Source organism: Hemicordylus capensis, chromosome 4 (assembly GCF_027244095.1).
Source record: "Hemicordylus capensis ecotype Gifberg chromosome 4, rHemCap1.1.pri, whole genome shotgun sequence".
Classification (NCBI taxonomy): domain Eukaryota; kingdom Metazoa; phylum Chordata; class Lepidosauria; order Squamata; family Cordylidae; genus Hemicordylus; species Hemicordylus capensis.
Genome location: NC_069660.1, coordinates 289,516,482 through 289,532,407, shown reverse-complemented (window position 1 = coordinate 289,532,407; position 15,926 = coordinate 289,516,482). Strand labels below are relative to the sequence as shown.

The following is a 15,926-nucleotide window of genomic DNA, read 5'->3' as shown; positions in this document are numbered from 1 at the left end:
CAGAAGAGATATAGTCACTGTGATGCTTGCTGGGATAACAGTCTGACTTGAGTACAATATGACAAATATTGATATACCGCTATTCAAAAGAAATTTCCAAAGTGGTTTACATACATGCATGTGTGTATGTATGTATGTATGTGTACACACACACACACACAAGCTGCCTGTCCCCAAAGGGCTCACAATCTTTTAAAAGAAGAAGCATAAGATAGATACCAGCAACAGCCAGTGGAAGGATTATGGAGTAGATAAACCTAGAATGTACACCATAGGCCATAATGGGTTTGTCATTATGGGGCCAGTTGCTCTCCCCCTGCTAAATAAATAGAATTACCACTTTAAAAAATGTGCCTCTTTGCTCAGTTAGCGGGGGTACTATAGCATGCTGTACAAGGGGCTGCCCTTGAAGGTTGTTCAGAAGCTACAGCTGGTCTCGAATGCAACAGCTAGTTTGCTTTCTGGCCAGAGGTGTATCTAGGGAAAATAGCACCTAGGGCAAGCACTGAAATTGCTCCCCTTGTCCAAACATCTGACACCCATCTTTCAGATAATTTTACCATAATATCAGCTCAAAAATACAAGTCAAGCTTGTTAATCTTTTAATATTTCAAAAACTATTTAGCAGTGGACATAGCCAAACCAAAAAATGCTGGAAAACTACAAATTTCAGTATTCTGGGGCTCATGAAATACCCAAATACTATGTGGAGGTGTACTTGGAAAACTAAACAGAAGTGCCTGTCTAATTCTCTACTATGCATTGTAGCATCACTATTACATAAGTTTTAAAATTTGCCTTTTTCCAGATACTCTGAAAACAATTAAAGGATATACAGAGTAAACTGTGTGACTGCTTGGAATATATTCTAGTATTTCAGAAAGACAGTTAAAATGAGAGAAAGAGAGCAAGAAACACCCAGTGGGCCTTAATACCCAGTGGGCCTTAATACTAAGGGTTTCATGCTTATTCAAAGAAAAACTCACCATTAATAGCCATATTATTAAGATATCACATTTAACTCACTTATCACAAGAAGCAAAATAAGAGCAAATGAATACAATCCTAGTTCATAAGCTTCAGCTCAGTATTCACAAGCTCTGATTCTCTGTACATAGTGCCAAACTGAATGTGTACAGTGACTTATATTATATTAATTTAAAAATTAAAAAAAAATCCCTGTAGCCCCTTTGGGGGGCTTCCTAAAGGCCATGCGGAGGTCTGCAAAGGTTTCCCCTCCCCCCACTGGTCTCTTAATACACTGCTGCAGCCTGTCCCGGGCTGAGGGCCTCTCAGGGACCATTTGAGGATGTGCAGTGGCCATTAAAAAAAAAATTTTTTTTTAAATGGCCGCTAAACAAAATGGCCACCACGCATGCTCAATTGGCCTCTGCGAGGCCTGGCATGGCCTAGGGCCTCGCAGAGGCCATTTGAGCATGCACAGTGACCATTTTGTTTTCGGCAGCCTTTTTTCCCCCCCCATTTTTAAAAATGGTGCCCCCCCCCTTCAAGTGGTGCCCGGGGCACGTGCCCTGCCTGCCCTACACTATATGCCCCTGTTTCTGGTGGTGTATACTATTAAAACCAATCCTACATGAGCTCCACTGGTTACCTTTGTTTGAGCTAAATTCAAAGTGCTGGTGCTTACCTTTGAAGCCCTTTGTATCTGAGTCTGGAATATCTGAGATATTATGTCTTCCCATATGTTTTCCCCCACTCTTTTAAGATCTAGAGCAGATCCTATTGGATAATTGCATATTCTATTGGGTTGGTAGCCACTGCAGAGCATTCTTGTCAGTGAACTCTGAATGGTGCCCCCCCTATTACCTAGCGAGATCCACCTGATTTGGGACCTTTTCTCTCTTAAGCTGCCTTTTAAAGACTAGTTTATTTAGACACTTTATTCATGGTTAATATGCCTATTTGGTGTTGTTGGTTGCTTCTAATTCCCCTCACCCGCCACTTATTGACTGATAGTTTCCTTGATTCTTTAATTTATTTTGGTTTTATTTTTTGTCTTGAAAGGAGATAGAAATTTTCTAAATAAATAACTGAAAACAGACCAGCTCACAGGAACATAGGAAGCTGCCTTATACCGAGTCAGACCACTGGGCCATTTAGCTCAGTATTGTCTGCACGGACTGGCAGCGGCTCTCCAAAGTTTCAGGCAGGAGCATCTCGCAGCCAAGGAGTGAATCTGGGACTTTCCAAATGCAAAGTGGATGCTCTACCACTGAGCTACAGCCCCATCCCCTAAAACCTCTTGTTATCTAAGTGGTTCTGAGGTATTCCTTGGATGCTTGATTTGAATCTAACCAATCAGTCTGATTGGTTAGATTCAGTGAAGCATGAGTGAAAGAGACCTTCCCACCCCCTCTTCACTGCAGCCCCCTGTGCCCCCCAAAAGCAGTGCTTGAGAGTTGGGGACACACCAAAATGGTGTGGAAAATCGTGTGCGGGGAGTGGGATCAACCAAAATTGGGAGGGCGCAGCAGGGAATAACTTGATTAGCAAGCCAGAGGTTGCCGGTTCGAATCCCCACTGGTATGTTTCCCAGACTATGGGAAACAGCAGCAATATAGGAAAGATGCATCATCTCATACTGCGTGGGAGATGGCAATGGTAAACCCCTCCTGTATTCTATCAAAGACAACCATAGGGCTCTGTGGTCGCCGGGAGTTGACACTGACTTGACGGCACGCTTTACCTGTTACCATGCATTCCACTTCTCTGGATCCAACGCATTTTGTGGACTGTTCCACTTTCAGCCGAGGAGTTTGCGGGGGGGGGGGGGTTGCCAATAGAAAGTGTTTTTTCCTGCAATAGGCTTGTATATTTTCCTCCTTATTAATGTGTGCTTTTCATTTCCATACTGTTTTCCAGCACAGTGGCAAAATGGATGAAAATAGATATGTGGCTGTTACCAGTACAAATGCAGCTAAAATCTTCAACCTGTACCCACGGAAGGGGAGAATAGCTGTGGGCTCTGATGCTGATATTGTTGTTTTGGATCCCAAAGCAACAAGGTAGGGCCTGAGTTAGTCAAATTGTATATCCCCATCAGGTTTCTGGGCAAAGCAATAGGAATGTATTTTTTTCCCCAAAGACACATAAATCCTGATGATAGGATGATGTCTTATTTGAGCTGTCCTGCATTTAAATTATTCACAGGATATTTGGTGCTAGCTGCAGCATTTCTATGCATAGGGTTGTCTAGTCAGAACATTTATATATATGGACTGCTGACCATATGGGAAAATAACAATGCTAGTACTTTAGGCTACTTGCTATTTTCCTAAAGTGGATCAATGATTGAAAATAATTCTGAGGCAATTGCATTTCAGAGTAGCTTGTTGTGCACACATTGTGAGGCCTAAAAACACTGAAATGATATTCCAAGGATTATCATACACTTTGCTCTGAATACATTTAGGCAAATTAAGCAATGCTGTGACTAGTTTTTGTGTGTGTCCAGGGCAGTTCTGTGCTGCCCTCCCTCCCAGAACCAGTTCTGGGGTGAGTTAGGATCGGTTGTGTGCCTTGAAGGGAACTGATGTTGAAAGTTTGTTGCCAGAACCTAAGGGGTATACCAGTGGGTCAAATGGGCCGTAACCCAGAATTTGGCTTTAAGAAAAGCCAAATCTGGCAACAACTACAGAGTTCCTGCTATTCCTCCTCAGAAGTTGTGTAAAGAACGTGCTGACTGCTGCTGTCCAAAGTCACATGTCTCAAATTTCCTCCTCCTCCCCTCCCTGCCCCCCCACCCCCACACAACACACCATCAACAGTATTTGAGGGCTGAACATGCTTTACTAGTAGGGCTGAAGGCCAACAAGAGCCAATGATGCAGATGCAGCGATCCCAATCTCAGCCAACAAACTATGGCTTGTTGGGCTGGAAATAAGCGCCAGGCCTGTATGCTCCCTTCTCTCGGCTCTCCTCTGTTCACTTTCCCAACTATATCAACAGTATTCTGGTTTGTCAAACGACTGTTTCCTGTGATATCCCAACCGGGAAGCTGTTGATGAAGCAGTCCCTACAAACTGGGATATCAAACCAACCTGAAAATAGGTGCCACATAGGCAGCAAAGGCTTGTAGAACTCCTGAGCATGTGGGCCTGCGGGCATCAGCATATTAAGGGAGAGGCCATGGATGTGGCTGCCTACGGCGGCAAATATCCCCCCAGCAGCATTTAAAAAAAGAAATATATACATTTACGTGTGTGTGTGTGTTTTCCCCACTTGTGACGGCACAGTGGCAGGTGTGTGCCATGCAGGATGCAAAGGGGTAATGGGCAGCAGAGAGAGCAGGTAGGCAGCGGTAGCCAATGCAGCGGAGAGGGCGGCGACAGGTCCTATCCCAAGCCCGCCTACCTCCCAAATGAGAGCGATTGCCCTGTTGTGGGCCTTTCTGCACACGCAGAGTACATGAGGAGCTCATGCCGCTGGGATCCTATGTGGCAGCAGTTTTAAACATTAAAATATAAATTTAATTAAACCCCCCCCCTTGCTGCTGGGGCAGCAAATCTTTGACCGCCTACGGGAAGCAATGAGCTTAAGCCTCCCCTGTTCGCGGGGCTTGGCCATGGGTAGAATCAGACAAGGGGGCTATTCTCACGACCAAGAAAAATCGGGCTAGGAGAGCCTAGCCCGATTTTTCCTGGTCGTGTAAACCACCAGGCTCTCATGCGAGCCCGGTGGTTTACAAGCGGGTAAACCGCTTAATTGCCCCTGCCCTTAGCCGAGGTTAGCAGAGCGAGCGCTCCTCTAACCCCGTCTTTGTGCTCGTGTGTTGCCGCGGTACAGCTCCACGTCACGGTAACTCACAAGTAGACCCCCGACCAGGAGGCTAAAAAGCAGCCTCCTTGCTCGGGGGTCTCTCCAGTATGCCCTACGTGCTCGTGCAGGGCATGTTGGAGCTTCTGCAGGCCGCGCAGCCCCTGATCCTCCCACGCCCTGCCGGCTCCGTAACGGAGCTGGCAGTCATGTGGGCGGCTGGTTTGGCTGCCCAGAGCAGACTGCCTGTTTGTGTGCGAACAGGCTCTTCTCACTGATCATGAGAAGAGCCTCAAGGAGTCTTGACTGCCTCTCACACTTGCTGGGCTCATTAGATTATGGGCAAAATCACCTCAGACAGAAAGGGGCAGCATATGGATTGTAGCAGCTGACACTATACACAAGGGTTGTTCTCACTACTATTAACAACCAAGTATCCTATCCAGCCTGGGGAGCTGTGTGCACTCCTGATTTGGGGTCACGTGTGAGTTAAAAGCTAGGTTGGAGGAGGGGAGCGTGATTGTAGGGAGGGGGTGCAGGTTCTGAGGGCATTTCCTCTTACCTTGGTAATATGCTGCGTAAAAGAGCTGGATGGGATGATGATGCTGGAGCCTGCTCCTGCCTCCCACATGATCATTCTTTCCTGCTGCAAACACAAGTTGTAAATGAGCCCCTGGTGGCGCAGTGGTAAAACTGCCGCCCTGTAACCAGAAGGTTGCAAGTTCGATCCTGACCAGGGGCTCAAGGTTGACTCAGCCTTCCACCCTTCCGAGGTCGGTAAAATGAGTACCCAGAATGTTGGGGGCAATATGCTAAAATCATTGTAAACCGCTTAGAGAGCTTCGGCTATAAAGCGGTATATAAATGTAAGTGCTAAAGTGGTGGTGCTTAGAGTGTGATTGGTGTTGTAAACAAAAAAGGTTAGGGGTGGACATACAGACATATATATAGTCTGACATGGTGATCTCGGCTAAAAATGCATCTGTTGGCCTAGGCTGCTCCTGCACTCAATGAGTTGATCAAGTAACTTTCAAAGTCTGAAATGTAGAACAGTTTGTGAACATTTAATGCTAACTAGCTGCATCACCCTACACTTCGCCAGAAGAGGGAGCTCATGGCCTAGAAGAAGGAATTGAAAGCCAACTGTAAGCCTTCAGCTATCTGAAATATCCTGCAAAGCTTATCAGCCAGCATCTCAAGATTCTCATATTTCAGTTATTCAGAATAGTTTTGTGATGGTTGACTACATAAAATAGCAACACGAGCTATCTATCTTTCTGGTAAAAGGATTCATGCCTGCCTTCAGTTGATGTGATGAACATGTATGTATGAACCAGCCTATACTATCATGTTTACCCGAATACAAGACCACACTTAATTTAAGATGACCCCATTAAAAACACAGGTGATACCTGTATTTACCTGAAGAGGACTCTGAATTTAAGTGGAAACACACACACACATTTCTAACATCAAAGAACTTGGGGGGGGGACTTAGTCTTAGATTTAGGTAAATACAGTAGGTTTAAGTTAAGGGCATATACATAAACAAGCATGTATGTGTGTGTGAAATGATATAAAATTTCTTCCTGTGGCAACTGCCCCCATGTGTAATACTTAAGTGCACATGGGTCTTGGGATTCCGATTCTAAAGTCTCCCTGACAGTTCTCTGGCTCTAGCCTTACAAGTCTCTCTGTCAGCACAGAAGCTGAGCCAACGCATGGGCCCTCTGATGTACCAAAGGGGCCATACAAGCTGACCTCCAGGAAGTTGGAGACTCATTTGCAAGAGCAACAAAAGCCCACTGTGACATCTCAGAGCAGATAAGCCAATAGCACCGAGAGGCAGGGCAGAGTAAGAGATCAGAGGTCCAAAAGGACATTGCAATACTGAGGTGGAAAGAAGAATTTACAGAACTATTAGGAAGGAATCTGATGATACTCCTAGTCTGTTGGAACACTGGAACATAGGAAGCTGCCTTATACCAAGTCTGACCTTTGGTCCATCTAGCTCAGTATTGTCTACCTACTGGCAGCAGCTTCTCTAAGGTTGCACGCAGGGGTTTCTCCCAGCCCTATCTTGGAGATGCCAGGGAGGGAACCTGCTCTCCCCAGAGCAGCTTCATCCCCTTAGAGGAATCTCTTCCAGTGCTCACACTTCTAGTCTCCCATTCAAATGCAAACCAGGGTGGACCCGGCTTAGCAAAGGGGACAATTCACGCTTGCTACCACAAGGCCAGATCTCCTCCTTTCTTGTACAGGCTGGCCCTTTAATTTCTTAATAACTTGGCATGCTTAGAAAAGAGCATGGAGGAAACACCCACATCACTAAAAGCAGTCTTCTGTCCACAGTGCACCTGGTCTCTTTCTCCTATCCTTGACTCACATCCTTGCTGCTTAACTCTAAAAACTTTCAGCACCTATTAAAAGAGCCAGTACTACTGCTCAGCTCTGCTGATGCAGTTTCAAGTTGAATGCAATAATTCCTAGTTTAAACAAGGGATAAATTGGGAGAGAGCTCTCTGAATGAGCCAGACTTGTTATAGAAGGAGTAGGATCTACTTGAACTTTTAAAATTATTTTGGGAAGGGAGGTATGGTCCCTTACATTGAAGTGTAGTTGCATCCTGAATAACTAGGCCTTATAAAAGAAGACTTTCCAACTTCACAATTGGTTGGCATCCTTTCCTGCACTCCTGTACCTGGATGCAGTGTTCCTGCGGAATGCCGGGTGTGATGCCAGCCTAAAGCAATGCACAAATGTTGATGCATGACTGGGGAGAATTGGGATAATTTCACTAGAAGCCTTTGGAGAAGATTTAGACATCCAGTGAAAAACAACTAGGGATATTGTGAGACCAGCAAAAGAAAAATATATACAGTCAATTGCACTAGCCATTTTGAGTTAGCACACAAGAATATTGACTTCAGGCTGTGAACTAACTCTCTCTCTCTCTCTCTCTCTCTCTCTCTCTCTCTCTCTCAATGAAGGCATTATCCTGTGATTTGCCACAAAAGCATATGAGTATCTAGGCCACAGCACAATCCGTTGCTTAACATAATAGCAAGACTTCTTGCATTGTGCTTGTGTTGCAAAACTAAAGAGGACACTATACATCTACAACAGGATGGGCTGGATCTCTTTGCCAGAAACTTCAGTTATGACTAATGCATCATAGTAGGGATGTTGGCAAAGTTCTTTCAGTTTGGGTTTGGATACAAACTTTGGGGACTCAGAAACCACCACCTCTCCAGACTATAGTTCCCTAAGGCTTATATCCAAGCTCAGAGTTTGGAAGAGTCCTACACCAGCCTTCCAGACCCTCCAGATATGGATTGTATTCCCTTAACAAACAGCAGGCCATCAAGCTAAACACCCCCATCAGGTAAACATCCTGGGTGACTTCCCAGATCACTCACCCCTTCTGCTGGTGCAGCAGTTGCTCCACTGTATTCTTAGCACACATCACATGAGAAAAGGCCTGCTGGATAAGGCCCAAGGCTATCTAGTCCAGCATGTTGCACAATCACACACATCCCCCCTCCCTGGTCCAACAGGCAGTGGACCTAGCTGCTATCCCATGAGCGGCCAGGTCTCCCTGCTGTCATCTGTCAGTGGAGTGTGGGGCAGCTGTCCCTACACTATTGGCCATGGCATGCTGTGCTGTAGCATGAAAGGGTAGGGGTTTGGGGAATTGGGGCAGGTGTGTGTGGGGCATGCAGGTGAGTGTGATGTAGTGTGTTGCCAGGTAGAGTGGAGTCAAAGGTGTTCCGTCTGCATGGCCAGTGAGTGCAGGCAGGAAGCTAGAGCATGAGTGGGTGTGGCCAGCTCTGGACAGGGATTCTATGGTGGATGTGCACGTGAAGGCATGTGGCATGCAAGGATCCAGAATTGGTATAAGATGTGGGTTTACATGATCAATGAATCCTGATTAGGGCATCTGGGGGAATGGCTAACTCAGATCTGGTCCTAGATCAAATGTCCCTGTTAACTTATCAGAACTTACTGGGATTGCCACTGCACATGAGTTCACACAATCACACCAGTGTTGGTCAACCTCATTTAACCATGATTAACATGGTTGTGTGAACCCAGCCTGTCTAGCACAGCAAAAATCAAGGCCATGCCATAAGTAAACAATCTGATACCCAGTCAGGAATTCATTGATGTGAAGTTAAATCCAATCAGCTTTTAACAAACCTAAAGGTAAAGTTGTGCCATCGAGTCAGGGTTGACTCCTGGCGACCACAGAGCCATGAGGTTGTCCTTGGTAGAATACAGGAGGGGTTTACCATTGCCATCTCCCGCGCAGTATGAGGTGATGTCTTTCCGCATCTTCCTATATCGCTGCTGCCCGATAGAGGTGTTTCCGATAGTCTGGGAAACATACCAGTGGGGATTTGAACCAGCAACCTCTTGCTCCCTAGGCAAGTTACTTCCCTGCCGCACCATTAGGTGGCTCTTTAACAAACCTACCCCCAACGCAGTATGCTAGCCCAACACCAGGGACTCTGAGTGGCAGTGGCTCTCCAAGATCTCAGTAGAGGCCTTTTCCAACACTGTCACCTAAGATCTTTAAGTGGGGCTGAAATTGAAACCTTCTGCATGCAAAGCAAAGGTGCTTAGGATCACAATCCCAAAAGGCTCTGTAAAATGTGCATACAGTATACAATTTAGGCTGAAGAATTCATTTATAACAGTAACTTTGAATTAATTGTATACTAACACAACAGATTTTTTGTTTGCTAAATTCAGTTGAGGAAGGATGTATTGGAAATCAACTTTAAAATGTATGACAGAAATAGGAGTTACTTTTCTCTGCCAATTCAGGAATATTTTATAAGCCTCTGTACTGAAATATTCATTAAATAGCACTTAGATATCAAACAACCCTTCGCTTTGTAGTATTTATGAATTGCAGAACAGTTTTTTTTACACACTTTGACATACATGACACCTTAAATATATTGAATGCAGACAGATGAACAACATAAAAATAAGGAAGATTATGCTGAGGGTGTGAGAGGTTTTGTATTTCACTTTGTTTAACCTCTGCTTTGACAGTTGTTATGCGGACATTTCTGTTAATCTGACACCACCATCCTAGTTCAAATGTAACTCACAAGGAAAGTTCTTATACAGAACTGTTCTGTGCCTGTTTTGATACTGTTCTGTTTCAGATTATATAGGCATGGTAGTGCCTGTCAAAAGAGTTAAGAGAGATCCCCCTACTAACTGAGCAAAGATGCATCTTTTAAAGTGGTTGTTCTCTTAAAATTTAGCAGGGGAGAGGAACCAGCCCTATCCAACCCCAGCACAGCATCCCTCCAGTGGTTGTTGCAGATGTCTACCTTGAGGTCATTCATACGATCAAATACTGTGTTCTACCAGGGTTTGGGAGCTGTGTGTGCTCCCAATTTTCGGCTGTGAGGAAGCAAGGTTAGAGGGAAACCTTGGTAGAAGTGATTGAGCCGGGTTTCACGATCAGTGAGAACTGGTTTGTGAAGCTAAGCAGGGAGAGCAGGCTAAGCCCGCTCTCCCCGCAGACGATCAGGGCGGGAGACCTGGGCAGCCATATCGGCCGCCCACATGATTGCCAGCTCCGTGACGGAGCCGGTGGCCGCTGGGGAGTTCGGGGGCTGCATGGCCACCAGAAGCTCCAGTATGCCCTGCGCAAGTGTGCAGGGCATACTGAGGAGACCCCCGGAGCCAGGAGGCGGCTTTTCACCTCCCCTCTGGGGATCTACTTGTGAGTAGCAGCGATGTGGAGCCGCACCGCAGCTACTCACAATCGGGAAGCCCGGGTTAGCGGAGCACTCACTCTGCTAACCCGGTCTTAGGGGAGGGCTACAAAAGTGGGTAACCCGCTTTGACTCAACTGGGCTCAGCTGCGAGCCCGGTGAGTCTCACGATCGGTGGAAAGCGGCCTAAGCACCCTTAGCCCGCTTTCCACTGATCGTCAGAATAGCTCTGTTGTGTGGAAGCAAGATAGGAGGGAAACCTGGGTAGATTTTCCTCCTACCTTGCTTACACAATCAGTTCTATCCAGGTTTTCTTCTAACCCTGCTTCCACACAACCGAAAATTGGGAGCACACACAGCTCCCAAATTTGAGTAGAACACAGTTTTTGATTGTGTGAATGACCTCCTTATGTTTCTCTTTAGATTGTGAACCCTTTGGAGACAAGGAACCATCTTATTATTTGTTAATTTATTCTGTCTAAACTGCTTTGAACAGTTTAGATAGAAATGATACCTAAATATTGTTGGGAAGTGATATCTAAATATTCGGCATAGTATTTTAAGGTAAGCCATTTTGAGAACTTCTGTTGAAAAGCAGTATATAAATATTCATAGCCGTAGATGTAAAACCTGCTTCGGTCCTCCTCCTACTCTGAACATTCCATTGGCCATAACATCCAGTTCAGCTGTCCAATCTATCTGGAAGTTTGACACGGGGCACCAGGAATGAGCGCCTCCACCTTTCCACATTTGGTGCAAATCCGTTGAGAAATGACTGAGCTATGACCATTTGAAAATAGGCCCCTAAGCATCTGGTTTTCACATGCAGGCCACCTCTTTTTGGCCTGGGGAATGTACCTTTCTTTTCCTTTTCTTTGTTTCCCCTCTTGTATGTTTAAATATATCCAAATGTTCAGGTATATAGAAGAGTATGTACTCTTGGTTTTTTGGGGAAAGCACTCCCTTGAGTGTGTTCTGAGTCATTAGACTTTGATGTCCCTATTACAACAGGGTAAAATCCTGGCACACATCACAGCATATTTCAAATGGCACACTTGACTCTTCCCAGCAACACTCTTTGCCTTTCTACTGAGCTGTGAGAGCGAACTGAGCCACCATAGCAAGCCCAGCTGCCTGCATGGCTAAATTGGCCCACATTCAGAGCAAAGATTGCTGGCTTGTTGAGCGTCTTTTGTGTCTGCGGCAGCTCCCTAACACTACAGTCTTTTGCATGTTTACTCCATACTAAGATCTATTTTAATGATGAGGGAATAATGAAAGAGCCCTGCAAAAACAGTAAACAATGGAAACACATTTTTAAAACTGAGAGGGGTGGATAGTGAAGCAATCACTCTAAGAAAATGTGGGGGGTGGGGGTGGGGTTAATGGAACAATTTGGGGACAATTCAGATCAAGAAAACAGCATAAAACCATGTGGTGGTCCTGCCCTAACGAAGACTTGTCTAATTGTGTTGAGTATGCACTACATTTCAATAAACTTTCTGTGTTTGAGGATCAGTCTGAGGCTTTGCCACCACATTGTTTGTTTGTTTGTTTGTTTGTTTGTTTTGTCCTGCTGCCTATACAGATAGTGTCAGATCTTTCTTACCATCAATGACCAGCAACAGAACAGAAAAGAAAAAGATACAGTTACAGATGCGCAAGGTATTTGTACATTTCTGACCAATATAGTCTAAGTGGAAGCAAGAATACAACAAGCCCTAGAAGCTAAAAAGCAGAATTTAGCTACTTTATAAGTCACAGACGGGTCTCTATCATCTAAAAGATAACCTGGAAATTTTGTTAGTATTGGTAAAATCAAGCCTAGCCTCAGATCGCGATAAAAGCAACATCAGAGAAGGTTATATGTTGTTGACTCAATCTCACCAGAGCTGCAAGGACATTGGCGTTGCAAAACAGCTATATGCTGGAATCTACCTTCTAATGGTGCTGAGGGAAGGGCATTATAACGGGCCCTATAAAAAGCACAGCAATATTTTGGGTAGGTGAGAGCTGATAGATAGGATGCTGGTACATGTCTAGAAAGTTCCCTCAGCCGCCTACAGAAACTAGGCAGCAAACTTAAATCACTCTGCAGTTCAGTATTGAATATACACTGTTGGATGATATCTTTAGACTTTTCATGGCCCATGGAGAGTAGAAAATCAGGAGAAGCCATAAGAGAGTAATTTGTGCTTTATGCCCTTCTGCCAAGTAGATTGAAAATTATCCAACATAATTAAAGATGTCAGTCCTATAGGGATAAAATTGATCCTAAGCCAGAAGAAAATAGCGGCCATCCAAACTCTAGCTTCAACTCTAATCATACCTTCTTCCATTCTCAATACAGCATTTGTGACACATCTAGGTGTGGTAAAAAGAGTGTTTAGTAATCCAGATTGAACTCTTTCAAGCGGGCCAAAATTGGAATATGGACCCAATTGCGCTCCAAATAAGAGTTGTGCTAATGGCTTAGCAGAGAATAATTTTATGGCCTCAGGGAGGAAATGTCCTCTCTGGACACGATGGAATCTACCTATACAGACAGACAGATACAACACATGTGCGCACACGCACACACACATCTCTGAATTATTCAGTTTCTGACTGGCAGCTGACTGTCATTATCATCTTTTTATTGCTTATAACCAAAGTCATCACATTATATGTACCATATAATAAAATTAAACTAGTTAGCTAGACATCAGATTCTAAGAGCCAGTGTGGTGTAGTGGTTAGAGTGCTGGACTAGGACCGGGAGACCCGGGTTCAAATCCCCATTCAGCCATGATACTTGCTGGGTGACTCTGGGCCAGTCACTTCTCTCTCAGCCTAACCTACTTCACAGGGTTGTTGTGAAAGAGAAACTTAAGTATGTAGTACACCACTCTGGGCTCCTTGGAGGAAGAGCAGGATATAAAATGTAATAATAATAATAATAATAATAATAATAATAATAATAATAATAATAAATATTCTGGAAGGAGTAGTACATTAAATCAATTCTAGATTCCTTCTAAAAGCATTTAATGTTAGTGGTAATTTATAAAACTGGAAATCTAAAAAAGCAAAATAAAATCATACTCAACCAAACCAGAAGGCTCCACCTTTACCTTAATAAAATGTATTCTGGCCATTGCTAGTTCCATTTCGGTATCTCTAGGTCTTTATTGAAAGAAGGTAATCTGTTTTCTTACATACTGACCAATTGGTGCAATTTTCTAGTAAACTGGCAAGATGTTTTTCTTGTGTCAGTTATATACAATGAGACACTTAATGGGCACTTAATGGATGAGGTGGAAGACCTTCCTCATTGCCTGTTTAAGTGACCATTAATTGTATGTAATTACTCTGAAAAAATATGTGTTTATATACTTCTGAAAAACCAAATCTCTGGAGTATACTTATCATATTTTGATGCCAAGATTTCCTCTCCTGTGGACTGTAAATTTGCTATTCTAAATAACATTTTCAAGGCAAGACTCTGGCATTTGCTTAAGCTTTATCCAGAAGTTAGCTTGCTGATAGATCTTATTGGACCACACATATGATCCTGTTTCCAAATGTAAATACTGTGCTGGAGTGCATTTAGAAACTCCCAATATCATTCTTAAGATTTCTTTTCTGGATACAATCCAGCTCTTCAGAATTTTGGAGGCCCTGTATTTCTCATCCATAAAATATCTGGGGCTGAATCTTTGTGTTTATTGGATTCAAAATAGGATGGACCTGTCTTCCCTTAGCAGTGTTCCAAATTTAATAACCCCTCTCACTATTTGGTCATCTTTGAGTTTAATAGCTTTTATATGAGGTTGCCAAGATAAAGAGGCAGCAAACAGTATGCCCATATAACGGTACCTGTTGAAACCTGCTCAATCTCATTTTGCTTAATGTGCCATTTATGGTTGGTTTTTTAATGCCACCTCCACAAGTTATTATTATATTATTATTTCTTGTTTACACAGTCAGACAGGTGTTATTGACTGGTTTGTTTTATCCAGACATCGAGTCCTTCCCAAGGACCTGGGATGGCTGAATTTTATCATCAATACTGTTGGTTATTATAGATATCGTCACAAAATATAGGCTGCTCCCAGTAAAGTTGCTTTTTGTAATTGGCTGATGGTGATTTTGTTGGAGATGAAGTTCCAATGTATCGACCTTTTGCACCAACTGTCCTAATGACCACTAGGAGCATTGGGAGTAGAGACAGTGAGTCAGGGTCTCCCTATCTGTCCCTACTCTATGACCCCTGAACTGACTCTGCAGCACTTCCTGTACTGAGTCACAATCCTTCCTTTCCTCCTAGAGAGCAGATGGAAACATATCTCTCTCTCTCCTTACCTATCCACTATGTAGTCCTTTAGATTAGATGTAGGTCTTTCCTGTCTAAGTGTATTTAACCAATAAATGTTTAGTGTTTAGTCATACAAGGGTCTCCATGTGTTTTCTCTAAATAGCTGCAATATCCAAACCATCCTCTGCTACCTACTCTGTAACTGGAGTGTGTGCTCATTCCTTAGTGCTCTGCTGTTTTACCTATTGTCGGTAAAAATCAACAACCTGTAACAGATTTCTGTGGCCCCTATGGTGTTGAGGTGCTCTTCAGGTTGTTTTGGAATTGCACCTAGGGTGCCAATTACCACTGGGATTATTTTGGTCTTTTTCTGCCACAGCCTTTCAATTTCAATTTGTAGATCTTTGTATTTTGTGATTTTTCTTATTTCTTTTTCTTCTATTCTGCTATCCCCTGGTATTGCTATGTCGATTATTTTAACTTGTTTTTCTTTCTTCTCGACTACAGTTATATCTGGTGTAGTGTGTGGCAGATGTTTGTCTGTAGTTGGAAGTCCCATCATATTTTTGCATCTTCATTTTCTACAACTTTTTCAATTTTATGGTCCCACCAATCTTTGGCTACAGGTAGCTTGTATTTTTTTCAGATGTTCCAGTGTATCATCCCTGCTACCTTGTCATGCCTTTGTTTGTAGTCAGTCTGTGCAATCTTTTTATAACAGCTGATAGGTGGTCCACTGTTTCATCTGCTTCTTTACAAAGGCGGCACTTGCTGTTTGTGGTGGATGTTTCGACTTTTGCTCTTATTGCATTTGTTCTTAGTGCCTGTTCTTGCACAGCCAGCATTAAACCCTCTGTTTCTTTATTCAAGTTGACATTCTTAAGCCATTGCCAGGTCTTGGTGATGTCTGACTTTCCACTTATATTGTGCAAATATTGACCATGCAGGGGCTTATTTTTCCATTTTTCTGCTCGCTTCTTGAATTGTTCTTTCTTGTAGGCCTGCTTTGTTTCATTGGTGTTGAATAGCTTCTCATTATTGACCATTTTAAGTGCATCTTCTTTAGTGTTGTTTATATATTCTTCTAGGCCCCTTTTCTCCTCCTCTACTGT

General features: G+C 43.7%; 1 protein-coding gene across 3 annotated transcripts in view; it reads left to right on the top strand.

Annotated features, from left to right (window-relative positions):
- DPYS (dihydropyrimidinase) overlaps nucleotides 1-15,926 on the top strand; it is a 90,067-nt gene that overhangs the window by 51,815 nt on the left and 22,326 nt on the right. For all 3 annotated transcript variants that reach the window (XM_053250690.1, XM_053250689.1, XM_053250688.1), the window contains exon 7: nucleotides 2,884-3,026. In XM_053250690.1, coding sequence (XP_053106665.1) covers nucleotides 2,884-3,026 — 143 coding nt within the window. The remainder of the gene's footprint in view (nucleotides 1-2,883; nucleotides 3,027-15,926) is intronic.